We start from the raw sequence: 17,359 nt of genomic DNA, 5'->3' as shown, positions 1-17,359 counted from the left end.
CGGGCGGGGGCCGGCTCCCAAGGGGCGGCTTCCCGTGCGGTTGGTAAGTGTGACCACAGCTCTGCTTGGCCAACATCCCGAATCCGCTCAGGAAACCAGCTTTACACCCGCAGGCCTTGGCTACTCGGCGGTCGTTGAAACGTATGTTCTGTCCTGAAACACAGCCAGGATAAAAGGGCTGGAAAAACACCCACAGAAAGTGACTTTCAGAGAAGAAATGGGCGGCGAGTGGACGTTTGACGATTTCCTTCTGCTGCAGCCGCAGCGAGACTAAGACACAGCAAAGCAGCCCACGGCGGAAGCTCCGGAGAGACCCCGGGAGCCGGGCCGGGGGGCCCTCAGTGCGGCTGTGAGGCCGTGGGTGACTCCGGCCCGGTTCCCCTCCCCCAGGGCGGCCCGGACCTGGCCTGTGGGTGCTGGGATTTCTAGCGGTGCTGGGACTCCTCACAACCTGAAGAAAGAGCCTCAGGAGACACGGGGTGAAATTCAGAGCATCGGGTCCAGGGACCAAAGGCTGCCGGAGACCAGAGACCCTTACCACGCGGCCCCCACAACCGGCAACGGGCCCTGGGCAGCTATGGTGACCGGAGCGCCGTCACGTTTCAGCCCCACACCTCCCTCTGCGGGCTGAGAAGAGCCGGGGGGGCGGGCAGTTGCAGGGACACAGCAAGGCGAGGACAGGAAAGGGGAGAGCGAGCAGTGCCTGTCACCGTGACCTGATCCATGCTTCTTTGACGGGCGGGTACCTGGGCCTGTGCGACATCCTTCTGCTGACACTAAGGAAACGGACCTTCCCAGCTTGGAAAGCCCAGCATTGGACACTGGACCAAGGCAAGCCCACCAGCTCTGGGAGCCCCCGCTTCCATCTGCAGAGTCAAAACCATGTACAGTTGTGGAGAAAAAAAAACACTCCAGGTTCCTGGAGATACTTGAAATAAAATAAGACTTTATTACACAGCAACTGACAAACTGAAGGTCGCAGGTCTGGAACGGGCTAAATGCGCCTTGACCACGCGTGTCTCTCGTCTTCTCGTCCGCAGATGACAGACACAGGCTGCCCTTCCACCCGCCTGGAGGCCCCAAGCCCCAGCAGCACCCCCATGCCCCGAAAGGGCCACAGTCCCCACACTTGAGGTGACCTGAAGTGCTGGGACAGCGACGGCTTGGAGTGTGTCCCAAGCATGAGGACGCCTGGTGTTCGTAAACACTGCCCTTTAAGCCACTGGAGAGAAACCTACTAAAAGTTTTAAAAACAGGTTGTGTTTGTGAAAATAAAACACAACGATTCCCCAAAACTTACACACACCAGTGAACAAAAAGGCCCTACGTCGTGTTTTTCGACGGGACGTCTGACCCCACATCCAGGCCAATGACGATGTCATTACCCGGTCTTCACAGGACAGCTGAGAGCCAGTCACAGTCTCGCGCTGACAGGAGTGGCTCCGGATGGTGGAAATGCCTGCACTCCCTGGGCTCCGAGGGGCCGAGGGCAAGGGCAGGACGTTGCCACGGGCACTTCTGTCCCCTGGCCCCAGGCCGGCGCTGGAGGGGACACTCGACCCCGCCCGCAGCCCCTGCCGCTGTGGGCTCCCGGGAGCTGCTCAGATGCAGGCGACTCTTCTGAAGCCAGGACACCAAGGAACACCCTGAACTGGTCACTTTCAGCAACGCACCCTCAGGATGTCATCAGGTGCAAGACATCTAAAACTGGATTTCACGTGACATGCTGTTGCTGAGTCAATTTTTTCAATGTTCAGTACAGACGTTCACATCAAGAAAGGATGTGAGGTTAAAAGCTCCAAGAGATTGATCTAGGAAGTTCTATCGACTCGGTTCTAAAACCAACGTCAAAATTAAGGAAATAATTTCTCTGCTAAGAGTTTACAGCTGTCTTTACGTCTGGATTTCAAGATTTAATCCCATCATCCAGCAGTGTTACCCTCTGAACCACTAAATATAATGCTTTCACGTGACCAATTTTTTTTCTTTTGAAATTTGAAAAATATACTTCATTTAAGGGAAAACATCTTCTTAAAATTAAGACAACTATTCATAAACTACTTCCTCTCTTTTTTTCAGGCCACCCCATGGCACATGGCTTTCCTGGGCCAGGATCAGAGCCACGTCCCAGCGTGACCTACACTGCAGCTGCAGCCCTGTCAGAGCCTTAACCCACTGCACCCGGCCAGGGATCAAACCCGCGCCCAGCGCTGCAGAGATGCCGCTGATCCCTTTGAGTCACAGCAGGAAGGCTCGCAAGCTATTTTTTCAAACCCCATCAGGAGCCAACCGCCTCCTCTTTCTCAAACGCTGAGTTTAGACATGCGGCCCCCACCCTCCAGCTGCAGGTCTAGTCCGCAGCGCGGCCGTGACACCGAATCAGCGCACCTGCTCCAACAGAAGAGGCGGTGGCATGTCCCCGAGCAGAATGTAAGAGGCAGGAACCAAGGGACAGAACCCGTCTCGGTATTTGCCATAAAACCTCTTAGTTGAACCAGGCAGCTGCTGACTGTTTTAATGGCGACGTTCCTTCCTGAAGCACAACTCAAGGGGCTCGCGCGGCTGCCGCCTCTGAAGATCCCGACTCCGGCCTCCGCCGGCGCCGTGACGCCTCCAACTGCACAGAGGCCAGGCGGCCCCTCCTGCCCTGTCCAGCGGCAGCCCTGCCTGGAGAGGCCGTCGCCACGAAGGCCAGACCAGGGTGATGGCAGTGACAGGGGTGACAGGGGTGACCGTGACAGGGGGCTGACGGGGAGCATGGGGGTGACAGGGGTGATGGGGGAGTGATAGAGGTGACAGGGGGCTGACGGGGAGGGTGGGGGTGACAGGGGCCAATGGGGGTGCCCACGCGTGGATGGCGCTGTCCACCCCTCAACCCTCCCACATGGACAGACAGGGTGTCCCGAGCTCAGGCTTGACTGCAGGGGCTCCGTTTACAGTTTAACTAGGGAGACTCAGACCTTCTGGGTGGACCCAGGCCGGGCGAGCGCCCTTCAAAGCCAGCCCAAGCGTCTCGGGACGCGGGGCGGGTCTGGATGCCCAGGCGCCAGCCGGGGGCAGAGCCGTCACTGCTGCTTCGGCCGCCCCCGGCGCTGCTGTAAGGTCCTCAGGTCGCTCATCACCGCCAGCGTCTTGCGCACCCACAGGATCTAGAAAGAGCCGCGCGGGGAGGCGCTCAGAGCCGGGACCAGGCCGTGGCAGCAGGAGGGAGCTGGGGCAGGTGCACGTACCACGATGGCCAGGGCGTTGAGCAGCAGCGGTGCCGAGAAGACCAGGGACACGAACATCCCCCTCGAGTCGAAATACTGGTACTTTGAGAAGGACCTGCGCGCAGAAGGGTCTGGCGGTTACCTGGCGCAGCCCAGCGGCCCTTGCGACGGCCCCTGCTCACGGCGTCGCCCCTCAGCGAGGCGGGTCCTCCCACCAGGACCCAGGCCCGAGGCCACAGGCACCTGGGGACAGAGGACATGCAGGGACCGGCAGGCACCTCCACACAGGAAGGCGAGGTGGGGGCAGAGACCGCTGCGTGAGCCGGCGGCCTCCTCAACCCTGTAGGGCAGGCTCTGCAGGCCTTCCTGGGAAGCAGGACAGGGTGGGTGGCCGCCTCTGCGAGCTCAGGCCCCCGCCCCGGAGCAGGCGGGGGGGACCCGTGTGGCCGGGCGGGGGCAGGACACAGGCCTCACGTCACCAGCCAGTGACCCAGTCGAGGATATGACCTTCTCCCGCTCCGCCAGGGCTCGGGGGTCACAGGGAACAGGCGCTGCCTATCGGGTCCGAGGCAGCCTGGGAGGCTGGGGCTCCGAGGAAATCGTTGGGGGGGAGGGAGGGGTCTGCCTGTGGAGGAGGGAGGGCCCCCGACCCCCCAGTAGGGGCCTGCAGCCGGGGGGCTGAGCGCCGGGGGCCAGAACTCTGCTCCGTGACCCCTGGGGTCAGACGCTCCTTGGGAGGCAGTCAGGAGACCTGGGGGGGGGTGCTCCCCTCACTGATGGTTTCAAAGCCCCCCTCCGCCGTCCCCAAGGACCCCTGCCTGACTGCGGGGTCTCTGCCCTAAGAGGCCAGGAGAAGCAGCTGCCCCCACAGAGCAGGCAGCTGGGGACAGTTTGCAGGGGGTGGGGTGGGGAGGGCGGACGTTTCGTGGGGACGGGACACGGGACACGGAGTGGGTCACCCCGGCAGAGGCTGCAGCAGGAAGGACACAGAGGCGAGGAGGGAGCGGCCAGGGAGACAGGCGTGCGCTGGTGTCCTGGACAGCGAGGACGTGTCGGGGGCGCCGGAGAAGATGGGGTGCTGAGCTCCCCGCCGGGAAGGAGCCTGGGGTGCGGGCGGGCGGGCGGGGCGCTGGTTCTCACCTCCAGTTCATGGCCGCAACCTCATTGATGTACTCGGCGCAGTAGACCAGCGTCACTGAGAGGAAAGAAGCGACAGCTACAGCACAGAGGGATCTGCTGAGACCTGTTCCTGTTGTCGCTGACAGAAGGCAGCCACTCGAAGGGAAACCCAGGCGAACACGGAGTCTGATGGTCAGTCCGCTGGGCACACCCTCGGCAGGAGCTTCCGGCCAGACACCAGAGCAGGCCGGCCTGCCCCACCTGGTCACAGGTCAGCTGGCAAGGCCAGTGGTGGGACCCGAGGGCCCTGGGGCAAGGGCTGGGGTCCCCTGCCTGGCCCCTCAGACTTGCGCTGGTGGCAAAGACGGGGGCGGGGGGGGGGGGGGATCTGGCCTGAGGATAACAGGAGCAGCAGGAACAGCCCAGCCCCTGGGTGGCCCTCCCTGGTGGTACGGGCTGGGGTGGGGACCAGGGCAGGAGGCCAAGAGCTGCACAGGGACCGGAGGTGGTGGACGACTGCCACCTGCAGCCTCCACTCCTTCTCCGTGGGGATGCCACACAACTCTGCTCCTTCTCATTATCTTTAAAACTGACTTGGGCACCACGTCATTTTATGCCCAGAACTTTGCTTCCTGGTTGGCACTTCCCGCCAGGACAGGCACAGCTGGAAGCCTTACAAATGTATTCACACAGCAGGAGGCTACGAGAGAATAGGCACACTGTCTATCACACAGCAACCTGAGCCACAGAATCGCTGCTGGTCCTACTCACCCAGACACAGGAAGTGCCCGACCTGTAGCTTATACCTCCGGGATGAGAAGCAGGTGAGCAGCAGGCAGAGTACGTGGAAGATGACCAGCCCGACCAGCCACGGCTCCGTCCAGTCTGTCTGCTGCAGGACACACGTCAGAAACTCGTCAGAGCCACTCACACCGAGGCCAGGCTTCACACACATCTCCTGAGCATGACCCCAAGGCCTGCCAGGCCACCCGGAACACAGGGAACATGGGGAGGGGGGACAGGAACCCTCACTGCACTGTCCAAGGACTGTCCCTGGCAGTGTCTGGCTGACCGTCCACAGAGAGGACTGCAGGCTTGCTTCACTGTTTGTTAAACAAAACCTCATTTCGAGCTGGGAGAACCTAAGGGCCACCCTCCTGGGGGAGAGGAGGAAGGTGAGGCCTGGCTCAGGGCTGCACTCGGTCCCCCCATCGTTAAAGCCGCATTTCCAGCAGCTCAGACTTGTACTCGAGGCCGTGGAAAAGCTGGGCTACCCTAACTTGCAAGTTGTGTTCTTCTTGGGTTTTTTTCCCTACGGACCCAGCCCTCTGAATACTGCTGCGACCTCAAATCTGTTCATCCCTCTAAGTGGGCTTGTCCGCACCCCCAAACTCAGACACCCCCCCGAAGCTCAGATCACGGGGGCTGGGGGGAACAGCCCATACCCAGTCATTTGCCCACAGCCAGTCCGCCCCACGCGAACCTCCCACCCACGCCCAGGACGGCCCACCTCCCACTGCTCCATCCCTGCCCCCAGGATCGCTGCGGGAAGACCCCAGGCCCCGCCCACCGCTCAGGCCGCCCCGCCCCCTCTGAGCCCAGGCCCCGCCCCTGCCAGGACCCCCGCGCCCAGGCCCCGCCCCCACACGCCCTTTCAGGCGCCGCCAGCGTTCCGAGCGGAGGCTGGGACGTTCCGATCGGCCCAGCCGCCAGCGGTCGAACAGCCAGCAAAGCGGGCAGCGAGTTACCATGATCACGGCGGGGATGCTGACGGGGAACGAGCTCACTGAGAATGCGGACGGCATCGTCCCCAGAAAGGCCCAGCCTCACCAAGAGCTTTTCGTCTTCCCCGCCCCGCCCGGATAGGACGAGGAAGACCGCTGGCATCCTCTCGCGACAGCTCCACTTGTCGCGAGGTCTGCTGTATCCGGAAGCGGGGGGGCGGTGGCACGCTGCTGTCTCGCGATATCTCTAGTGCTTGGTGCCTGCTCGAAATCTCGCGGCATTTCGTGGCGTTAGAAAAACTGAAAAAAGTAGGCTCCGGGCATTTCCCATCTTGGCACAGTGAAAACGAATACGACGGGAGAACGTGAGGTTGCGAAACCTGGGTGAAGGCTCTGGCCTTGCTGTGAGCTGTGGTGTAGGTCGCAGATACGCTGGGGTCTGGCGTGGCTGTGGTGTAGGCCGGCGGCTGTAGCTCCGGTTGGACCCTTCGACCCCCAGCCTGGGGACCGCCATGTGCCTCGGGTGCGGCTCTAGAAAGCAAAAAAGCAGGCTCCAGGGTTGTCTTGCCGCCTGGCGGGGGGCGAGGGCGCCTCCAGTTCGCCTTTCCACAGATAACACGTAGGACTGGGGCTAGTGGGCACCCCTGCCTCCTCCCGCTCCTCCCTTCGCTGGCCGCTCCTACGACTGTGGGGCGGGGCATCGCTTCGGAGACTGGGGGACACGGGGCGCAGTGGCCTGGACTCCGGAGAGCAGAGGCCGGACAGGCCTGCACCCTTAGGAACCCAAGGAGGCAGTGAGCTGGATCCTAGGGAACACTGGGACCAGTGACCCGCAGGCTGGAGGATGGAGTCGGACCGCGCGGACAGTGTTCTGGCTTCTAAGTGGGTGCTGGTTGCCTCTAGCTCACCGTACCTTAAACATAGTTATTTTACCAGCAAAAGGGCTTTATTCAGGAGTAGAAAGGAATGGCAATTTGGGACGTACAGTTTGACGAGAGTATAACCACGTGGGGCAAACAGAGGAAGTGAGAAGGGCTGCTTCCAAGAAGGTCCATGGGAGGAAAGCGAGAGTGGTGGGGAGGGTTCCAATTGGCTGGATGACGGTGGCTTCTCATTGGCTGAGCAGCAGTGGTCTCCCCTTGGCTGAGCTGTTGCCACCGCGGAATCTTCCCTCCCTGGCTGGTCTGCGGAGGGGCTGAGAGGTACTTCCCTGAGGGCTCCAGCTTCCGCCTCCAGCCTCCATCTTTTTTCCCTTTTTAGGGCAGTGCCTGCTGCGCATGGCAATTCCCAGGCTAGCGGGCCTACACCACAGCCACAGCAACGTGGGACCCCAGCCGCCTCTGTGACCTACACCACGCTCATGACTGGGCAATGCCGGATCTTTAACCCACTGAGCGGTGCCAGGGTTTGAACCCGAGTCCTCATGGATACTAATCAGTTGGTTAGCCCCTGAGCCAGGGCAGGAACTCCTCCAGCCTCCGTCTTAAATGAGGTTCCTATTCCTAATTGTCACACTAATTGGGGAGTCCTGAATCCTCTGTCAATTAAAAACGCTTTGAAATGGAATCAGCACATGGCATGTCTCCCATGCAGACTGACGGGAGCTCCAAGCGAGCCCCTGGTCTCTGGGTGGAGCTGGAGGAAGGTTGCGGGAAAGGACTGCAGCCCCTTGACAGTTTGAGGGTACTTGGCACCTGCAACGTGGCGGGAGGGAGGGAGAAGGTGAGCCTCCCTGAATGGCAGGATCAAGCCAGAACTGAACCCGGATGCGTGAGAGCCGCACCAGGGTTTCTTTTCCTTGCTGCAGGGGAGTTTTCCTGAGGCTCCACACCAGTGAGTCTGCAGGTCCACCGGTCTGGCTTCCGGGGCGGAGGTCTCTCCAGCGCCCTTCACCCGTACCCCTGGGCCACGGCTCCCCGGACAAGCGGGCTCTGTCGGGCGGGACCTTGCTCTCCCACAAGCGGGCTTCACACCACAGACACAGCCAGCTTTCAAAACCTGAATTAGGTGAAGCTGTTTACAGCAAATGGTTTTCGTATAGTCATCGTTCCTGAATCGAGTTTTTAGTTTACATCACCTTAGTTAGAGAAATACTTTTTTCTGAGCATAATGGAGTAGCCATATCTGTTATTTTTGATTCTTTCCCCCCATAGATTGCCTTTTAAAAAGTACAGTGATTTAAAAATGTGCTTGTGGCGTTGCCACTGCGGTGCAGGGATTGGCGGCAGCATCTCTGGAGCACTGGGACACAGGTTCGATCCCTGGCCCAGCACAGTGGGTTGGGGATCCAGCGCTGTTGCAGCTGTGGCTTAGGTCACAACTATGGATCAGAGCTGATCCCTGGCTTGTGAGCTCTGGGGCCGGGGCAGAGAGCAGCCAAAAAAAGAAATAAATGACATTAAGAAAATGTACTTGTAAGTCCATAATTACGGATAATAAAAGTTTTGTAAAGTCAACAAATTAGTATCTCGTCTTCACTCTATAGTTTCAGTACTCTCTTAGTGTCTCCTGACCTCGGTACACTCTTATGATTTGTTTTCTATCTTGGGCACAGGAGACAGGTATACTTACTAATTTTTCTCAAACACGACATTTTGTGCATTGCCTGGACACATACATTTTTTAAATGAAGTTTTAGGGTTTAAGTCGTGTGTCTCGATTGTGGCTTCAGGGTCCTCCAGGCAGAGGGCTTCTTTGTGGGTCAGGCAGGTGCTTCCACCGTGGTGGTTTGCTGACCTGGGCTCAGTCAGGTGGGTTTTGGCCTCCACAGGTGGCACTGACGTGGGTCCCACTAAGGCAGAGGCTGGGGCGGACGCCATCAGAGCAGACGCCCAATGAGGACAAAGACATTTGCTTTGCCCTTTGCAAGGCAGCTCCAGCTGGTAAGGGGGGTTTCCGGCCCAGCAGGTGGTGTGGGAAGGGCCAAGGAGTGAGGCCTGGCAGCCACAGACTGACCAGCAGCAGGGAGTGGCACCTCCCAATGCGGGCACCTCCAGACCAAGTGGGGGTGGGGGAGTCTCAGGGCGGCTTCCTGGAACCTAACCTGCCTCGCAGCCAGCACCGCCTTGTGTCCTGGGCGGACTGACCACACCAGGCTGGGGGCCACACAGCAGAGAGCAAAACCACTCTGAAAGAGGAGGGCAGGGTCCCTCCTGCCCCTTGCAGCTGCCCATTCTGTTGTCACCTGTGCCCTCGTCTTCTCTCCCATCAGGGCACCCAGGTCAGGGCCCACCGTCCTCCAGTAGAGACTCGTCCTAACCTGATCACGTCTGCAAAGACCCCAGGGTTAGGGCACACCGACCCACAGCTGCGGGGTAACGGGCGCTGCCGGAACCAGGGCTGCTGCTCGGGGAGTGTGCCCGGCTTCTGACCGCGGCGGGTGGGAGACAGGAGACCTCGGTGGGCAGTGGGCTGTAGGGCTGAGGGGCCCCATCTCAGGGAGGAAGTGACAGGGCCCCCTGCCCAGGACCTAACCCCTGTGCTGCCGGCCTCGGCCCTCGAAAACCGTGCTCAGGAGACAAGTGTTGGTAGAAACGGAGGCAGTTGCTCTGGTCAGAAGCCGACACTCTGGGGAGGAGGCGGGCTCAGGGTCCCCAAACCAACCAGGAAGATTCTGCCGTGGAAGTTTTCAAGGGCGACGGGAGGTGACGTCCGTTAATCGTGGAGCCAGGAGGGCAGCGTCCCCCACGGGCGGCCGGCTTGTTCCCTCTCCTGAGCTTCCTGAGATGCTGTCCTGTCCCACAGCTTGTTCGCCTTTCGAGACTCTGCCCAAGGGGAGCTGTGGGAAAGGTCCGGTCCTCTGTGCCTCACTTACTCTGCATTCGTGCTTCTCTCATCTAGAAGAGAACCGATCGTTCAGCAAAAGGCGCCGTGTGACCCGGAGACTTGCCGGGTGTCCTAAGGCCAGAGCTGAGCAGGGCCTGGGGCGCCTGGCTTCAGGGTGGTGGCCAGACAGGAGGGCCTGCTGCAGAGAGCTCCTTCCTGCCCAAAGCTCCTGACCCCTGCATCATCTCAAGATTCTTCCTTCTGGGACCTTCTCTCAACTGGCTTCAGTCCAGCCTCGCAGGCCACGGCCTTCCTCTCTGACGTGATGAGGACAGAGCTGACCATTGCAGAAGCAGAAACCCCTACACACTCTGTGGGATGGGTGTTTGTGGTGAGGAAACAGACTCGGGGGAGCAGGGTACACTGCCAGAGAGACAGCCAGGAGGGAGTCAGGGCCCGGGTTGGACGCGGCCACCTCCAGAGCCTGGTACCTCCTGGCTCTCCCTGCAGGTGCAGCCCCACCAGCCTCCTCTCAAATGGTTCTCCTCTAACTAGAAAAAGCGCATCTTGGAGTTGCTGTCGTGGCTCAGTGGGTTAGGAACCCAACGTAGTCTCCATGACGATGGGGTTTGATCCCTGGCCTGGCTCAGTGGGTTAAGGATCCGGCGTTGCCGTGAGCTGTGGTGTAGGTTGCAGACGTGGCTCGGATCCCGAGTTGCTGTGGCTGTTGTGTAGGCCGGCAGCTACGGCTCCAATTAGACCCCTAGCCTGGGAACCTCCATATGCCGTGGGTGCGGCCCTAGAAAAGGTGAAAAGACAAAAAAATTAAAACAAATAAAATAAAATAAAATAAAATAAAATACGACCGTTCACCATGTTAAGAATGACAGACTTTTATGTAACAAATAGGAAGCTGGTTGACTTTGAAGCCCCGTGCATGGTAAGTGTGTCGCTGTAGCAGGATTTCCATAAACTCCTTGTATCACCATCTTCTTGGTGTTTTTATTAAAAAGGCGACACCTACGTCCCTGGATCTCCTCGCTCCTGCTAAGAGGGTCTCATCCCGCCCAGGCGCCTTCGCTGGAGTCGCCTCCCGGGGCCGCGTGGAGACGTGGACACCAGGCCTCAGGGTTCCGGAGGCTGACGCCTGGGGTCAAGGCGCCGGCGGGCCCGGAGGCCTCCTCCTGGGCCTCAGGCCGCTTCTTCACCTGTGCCCTCAGTGGTGACGGGCCAGGGAGTCCTGGGGTCCCTTCTGTGAGGTCCCGACCCCCATCACGAGGCTCCATCCTGTGACCCATCACCTTCCAGAGCGCCTCCCAGCGCCATCCCCGGGGAGGCTTTGATCCGTGGGCTTGAGGGAACAGACACTGAGTCTCAGGCAGAACGTGAGCTCCACTGACGTTATCCAGCCCTCGCACGCACGCTCTCTACTGAAGTATTTGTTTTTCTCAAAGTGTTGTGAGTCTGGGAGTTCCCATGTGGCTTAGTGGTAATAAACTTGACTAGCATCCATGAGGACACGGGTTTGATCCCTGGCCTCTCTCAGTGGGTTAAGGATCTGGTGTTGCCGGGAGCTGTGGTATAGGTCGCAGACGTGGCTCAGATCCCGAGTTACTGTGGCTGTGGTGTAGACCAGCGGCTACAGCTCCAATTTGACCCCTAGCCTGGGAACCTCCATATGCTGTGAGTGCGCCCTAAAAAGCAAAAAAAAAAAAAAAAAAAAAAAAAAAATAGGTGAGTGAGCTTGAATGCTTCTGGCCGTGAAAGAAAACCAAACTCGTGTTTTTAAAGCAGTTCCTACAGGCCTTAGCAGCATGACAGGCAGCAGAACCAAAAGCAGGGGCGCTCGGTCCTGACACGTGGTCTGTGCTGGGCAGGGAGGAGGTGGCCGCAGAGCACGGTGGGAAAGGGGTCGTATTGGTTGGTACCTGACAGTAAATGTACTGCGAGAGCTTAGGGTATTAGAGAAGAGACAGACTTTTCCTGAGGAGAAGCATTTTCTCCTTGAAACTGGAATTCAGGAGTTCCCACCCCGGCTCAGTGGTTAACAAACCTGACTGTGATCCGTGAGGACGCAGGTTTGATCCCTGGCCTCGCTCAGTAGGTTAAGGATCCGGCATTGCTATGGCTGTGGTGTAGGCTGGCAGCTGTAGCTCCAGTGCGATCTAGAAAATTCCATATGCCGCGGGTGCGGCCCTAAAAAGAGAAAAGACAAAAAACCAACCAAACAAAAAACGGCAATTCAAAGGCAACGCAAGTGTGTGTGTGTGTGTGTGTGTGTGTGTGTGTGTGTCTCCACAGGTGCCCACGGGAGCCCTGTGTCCCCTCTCCTCCAGGGAGACTCTAGGCACGGCCGGTCCTGCTCGCCCCAGACACAGTCTTCGTCTCACAGATTCCGCGGGGCGGGCGGCCTCTGAGCCCCACAGGAATAATCTGTGGATTTGCGATGACCCGTCATGGTTTATGGAGCACATTTCTGGAAGCCACCTCAGGGGAGGGGGGCTTCTGGGCCTCGAGGCTCCCCTCCCTCACGGAGGCTGCGAAGCGGGAGTTTGGGCCGCCGACCCGACGGCTTCCTTGCTCCGGGGGGCTTTCTGTGCCTGGAGCCGGCAAGGACGGGCCGGCCCGTGGGCCGGGACCCTGGCTCCACCTGGTGGGTTTTGGACCCCGTGTCCTCGGAACGGTGGGGGTTGATGTCAGCCTGGTCCCCAGAGCCTCTCTCGGCGCCGGAGGCGAAGCTCCGGGCGTCTGCACAGCCGCGAGCGTGCGGGGAAGACGGAGCTGACCCGGCGCCCGGCGTCGCGGGCCAGGCCGGGTCCACGCAGGGACATTTGATCCTGCAATGATTAACCCCCGTGCCTTCCCCTTGAAACCAGCCCAGGGGCCTGAGACACCACAGTTTCTCCCCGGGGACGTCTCTCCGAGCTCAGCAGGACTGGGGACGATGGTGACGGAACAGCCCTTCGTGTTGATGAAAAGGGCCTGAGGTCAGCGCACTTGCAGACCCTCCGCACAACAGACCCGAGGTCACCGCGCCCTGCGGGGGGGCGGGTTCCTCGGAGGCCGGCCTGCACCTGGCTGCGGGCTGGCGCCACCTCGGGGGCGCAGGGTGCCAGGGTCCTAAGCAGCACGGGCACAGGAAGCTCAGCCAGGTGGGGCACAAAGATCCCGGCACACGGGTACACATGCATGACTGCATGTGTGTGCCTTGCGCTGTGAGACTGTGTATCTGCACGTGCATGTGCAGGTATGTGGGCCTGCATGTGTGTGTTTCTGCATACGCGTGCATTGTGCCTGCATGTGTGCGTACCATATACACGTGTGTGCACAGGCATGTGTGTCCCTGTCCACGCCTGCGCCTGCCGGGAGCTTGCATGTGCATGAATGGCAGTGAATGCATGAATGCATGAGTGGCAGCGTGAGGTGGTGGGTCTGATCGGGGCGCTCAGCCGCCCAGCAAAGGCAACCTATTGTCAAGCCCTAAACCTGGAGAAGCCCGCTCTCATCCCCACCTCCAGCCTCTGGAGCCTCCTGCGAAGTGAAGGCGCCCTGCCACCCGCAGGGTGAGGAAGCCACGGCAAAGGCCTCCCTGGCACCTGGCACGGGGACACGGTGACAGCGTCAGGCCCTGGCTGTTCTCTCCCAAACGTAAGCCGTCTGCCAGCAGGAAGGTTGCCAACTTCCGTCTGCGTTTCCATAGAAGAAACAGAATGTTCTGAACACAGAAGTGGTTGAGAGGACGGCGCCTTTGAGGGCTCATGACGCGGCAGCAGGATGCGGGCTCCTGCGTCACTGAGCCGGAGTGGCTCTCCTTCGGCAGACGGTGCAGATTTAGGGGGTGTTGGCTCTGAGGGGCCCTTAGCTGTGCAACGGTGTTCATGGGGTGCTGTCAGTCAGCCCACAGATGCCCCCAGCAAGCCCCGCGCCCTGGCCTCCGTGGGTGAATAGTCCAGATTTAGTCTGACACACGTCAAGCGATGCTTTAAAGAAATGCCTCTGGGCTGCAGTTCAGGGTGAAGCTTTGGGAGAGCAGCCCCCTGGCAGGAAGCAGAGTGTCCGCACAGTCCAGCGGGGGGAGTCACAGCGGACTCACGGCGGGAGCGAGCAGGACCTCCGGCAAACGAGGCTGCCAGGCGCCAGGTCAAATGTGCTTAAGACGGGGGTCCGTAAGGCAGGTCGGGTCCTTGAGTTCAGCACGGGGTCTTCGCCAGCTGCTGTGTCAGCGACACTCACAAACGTGAGAGACATTTTGTCCACCTGGACTCGCAAAATTCCCTTTCCCTTATGCACTGAAAATCGAGAGTTTCATTTACCTCCAAGTGTTTCCATCGCAGAGGACGGCTTGGCTCGGCTCGGGCATCGCATTGAATAAAGGGATGCGTGCCTGGACTACGGTGCTTTAGTAAGGCCTCCGTGCGCGTAGGAGGCGTTAAGCAGCAAGAGGTAAATGCACAAGCCCACCCCCGCCCCCTGGATCAGAGCCGCGGCGCCCTCGCTTCTCACCACGAGGGACGGTCAGCAAGAGGCGGGCCTTGCTGGGCAGGACGGTGACGGCCAGCTGGAGAATCGCGTGACGCAGACGGCTTGCTGAGGAGGCCGCTGCCTCTTTCTGCCATGTGGTCAGGCCAGGCTGTCCCGCCGAGGGGTCATGGGGGCGGGACGAGCCACAGAGATGAAGGATGAAGAAGCGGGAGCCCAGGCTGGGGGCGCTCCGGCCAGGACAGGGTCTGAGGGTGGCCAGGCCCTGCAGGACACCCACTGGGACTCGGGGAGTAGCAGGCGGGCCGCCGTGACGACCCGGGGCTATGAGGCCGAGGGAGACCCCTGGGCGGAGGGTGGAATGGAGTTTTAACTAAAGAACAACTCCAACCCCCCCTTGGCTAAGAAGGCAGCTGCAAGCCTTTCCAGCTATACTCGTCACTATACCACCCTTCTTGTAATAATGTAACCACTGTGTGCCCTCTGTCCAAGCCAGCAGCCCTGCTCATCAGGTACCCAACATTGCTTATCAGTTCCACTTCTGTAACCTTGCTGGCTCAGTTTCTTAGGGAGGAACACTGTCTGCTTGGGGATGGGGGGGAGGTCCGGGATGCTTACATGGGAAAATCAAGACCTTGCAGTGTATAAAGGTTACTGAGAACAAAGACCCGGTGCTCAGACTCTGGTGGTGACTCCTCTGAGCCCACACCGGTGCTGAATAAACCTTGCTTTTCCATATCTCCAAGTGCTGTTTGTCTCCTTCCACTGCCACAGTTTTTGCGGTTTCCGCAACAGGGGGAGTGTTTCAAAGATGCGGGGGGTGGGGAGGGAAGCCCCTGTGGACACACGTGACAGGAGGCTGAGGGAGCCCCTGCTGATGGCCTGACGTGGACACGAGAGAAACCGGGTCCCGGTGGTTCTAAGGGCCTGGCCTGAGCTCCCAGCATGGGCAGCTGGCGCCTGCAGAGATGGGGGGAGCGGGAGAGGCCGGTTCCCGAAAGCAGGTCTGGAAGGCGATTCGACAGCCAGTCTGAGAGAGGATGTCGGCGATGCTGGGCAAGCGAGGCTGAGGCCCAGGGAGACGCCGGGGACTGGTGGACCCGGAAGCCTCACTGACCGGAGGCCCTCCTGGTTCTGACACCCTCTTAGTGTCGCAAGATGTCACCACTGGGGGACACTGGGGGAGGGCGCTCACAACAGCAAATGAATTTACAGTGATCTCAAAATGAAACTTGAATTTAAAAAATGGAAAAAGTCTCCAAGGGGCTGGGGGTTCCCTGTCCTAGAGAATGACAGTGGCCCAACAGTAAACGGCTTCTGAGTCTCAGGCACCCGATGCTGAGAAGCGGGGAAACCGGCAAAAGAGCAACAGAGGGCCCGTGAGCACAGGGAGCCTGGGGACAGCGAGACCTGAAGAGGGCTCCTGACCTGGTACGGGCCCTGGCACAGAGGAGGAAGGCTCGCTGGCCGGAGGGGAGCCGCCCGGCCTGTGGGAGCAGGGTGGGGTGGGGGGCATGGAAACGACCAGCACTGATTCTCTTCTAAATGGTGGCGGAACCTGCGTGAAACTGACCCTCTCCAGCATGCCCAGGTCTGAGTTCAGCGATGCCAAGACACTTGGGCTGCTGTGTGACCAGCAGCGCCATCCAGCCCCCAGCCGCCTGCATCATCTGGGCTGAGCCTCGCACCCCTGACACATGAAACCCCCGCCCCCGAGCTCTGTGACTTGCCAGCTCTGGGGACCGGTCTGGGGGGCACTGGCTGCCCCTCCGTTTATCTCCCACTCGGGCACTTCTGACGCCAGCTGCCTGGGTCTCCACGCAGGCGCCCTGGTGATAACTGCCTGGAGCGGGTGCAGACCCTGCAGGCTCGGTCCCACCAGACCCCCACTCTAGGCACCGTCTCAGCCCAGGGTCCCTGATCCCCAGAGCTCTGTCCAGGGTGAGGGGCCGATGGGGGCTCCCGTGATGCCCTCAGCTTAGATGGTCTGTGAGAATAGCACCCAGCACCGGGGAACAGGTGCTCGGCATTGCTGAGTTATTGCAAAGCACCCACGACTTCGTGTCGCCCATTTAACGCTGAGCGTTGCCTGCCCGGCATCGCCGGTTTGTGGCGGAGTGCGGGGAGCCGAGAAGATGCAGGGACTCAAAAAAAGGACCTTGCCTGATGGCAGAGAAACCTGAAGGCAGGTTCTTAACCAAGAAAGGGAGCTCACCTGAACGGTACCAGCCGAAGGTGGGCCTCTGATCAGGATGAAAGCCTGCCTGCACGGTACAAGCTGAGGGCAGGCCTCAGGTTGCACCGCTCTCACTTTGATATTGATGGGGAAGAATTGGGGCTTTCCTGGGAAAACAATTTCCATGTTTGCGCTGGAGAGCATGGATTGTTTCTCGGTTGACCTAGTCTTTCCTGCTGTTTTATTTGTTATTCAGTTTTCCTCAGTCTTTCCTGATTATTTACTTATTATTCTTATTGTCCTGTGGTGATTTGTGACTTAACAAAATTACAACAATAGTATAGTAAGAATTTCATCCTGAAGGACGTTTCCCCTATTTAAATCCAACTTAGTTAAAACATAGTGTTTATCTATTAACTAGTTATATAGTAACTTTAGAGTTAGGATTTTAATGAGGTCCATAGAAGTTAGCCATATCTTATCCAAAAAACCTAGCTGTGAGTTTTGTCTTTGATATTAAAAGCTTTTTAGTGAGAGCTAGTTTAATTAAGTTGGTTTATATTTACTTACACTGTCTCCCTGCCATAACGCTTTGAAGAGAAGCACCAGTCTACAAACAAAGTTTGTAAATGCCAAATTCTTGTATTTTATGGCCTCTTCAAAGCACTCACTAAGTTTAGTTAAGATAGAGGTCTTAAAACAGGATGCATAGCGGCTGTACCATGTACTAGTTAACCAATGTACTTTTAACACTGTAATGTAATCTGTAGTGAAAAACTGTCTATAGAATCAACCACTGTTGCCAATAAAGTTGGAGCAGTCCAGCGCCTGGAAAGAAGGGACAAAGAGGCTGTCTCCGATGCAAAAGCCGACATCTGCCCATCTTC

General features: G+C 58.9%; 1 protein-coding gene across 1 annotated transcript; it reads right to left on the bottom strand.

Moving 5' to 3' along the window:
• Positions 1–926: 926 nt before the first annotated feature.
• On the bottom strand, positions 927–6,194 carry TMEM18 (transmembrane protein 18). The gene is made up of 5 exons (XM_003125401.6): positions 6,077–6,194; positions 5,100–5,220; positions 4,350–4,404; positions 3,231–3,324; positions 927–3,149 (listed from the first exon to the last, which is right to left on the bottom strand). The coding sequence occupies exons 1-5, from the start codon at positions 6,131–6,133 to the stop codon at positions 3,066–3,068; spliced, it is 411 nt and encodes a 136-aa protein (XP_003125449.1). The 5' UTR covers positions 6,134–6,194; the 3' UTR covers positions 927–3,065.
• Positions 6,195–17,359: the final 11,165 nt, after the last annotated feature.

This window comes from Sus scrofa, chromosome 3 (assembly GCF_054392235.1).
Source record: "Sus scrofa isolate SSC_HxYL_T2T_F1_AM1 chromosome 3, Sscrofa_HxYL_maternal_Yorkshire_Landrace_v2.0, whole genome shotgun sequence".
NCBI classification, from domain to species: domain Eukaryota; kingdom Metazoa; phylum Chordata; class Mammalia; order Artiodactyla; family Suidae; genus Sus; species Sus scrofa.
This window is presented reverse-complemented; position numbering and strand designations above follow the sequence as displayed.

Coding starts and splice junctions, on each gene's coding strand:
- TMEM18 (XM_003125401.6), bottom strand. CDS start 6,133: ATGCCGTCCGCATTCTCAGTGAGCTCGTTCCCCGTCAGCATCCCCGCC. Junction 5,221..6,076: donor GCATCCCCGCCGTGATCATG/GTAACTCGCTGC, acceptor TGTGTCCTGCAG/CAGACAGACTGGACGGAGCC. Junction 3,325..4,349: donor GTTGCGGCCATGAACTGGAG/GTGAGAACCAGC, acceptor TTCTGCGCGCAG/GTCCTTCTCAAAGTACCAGT.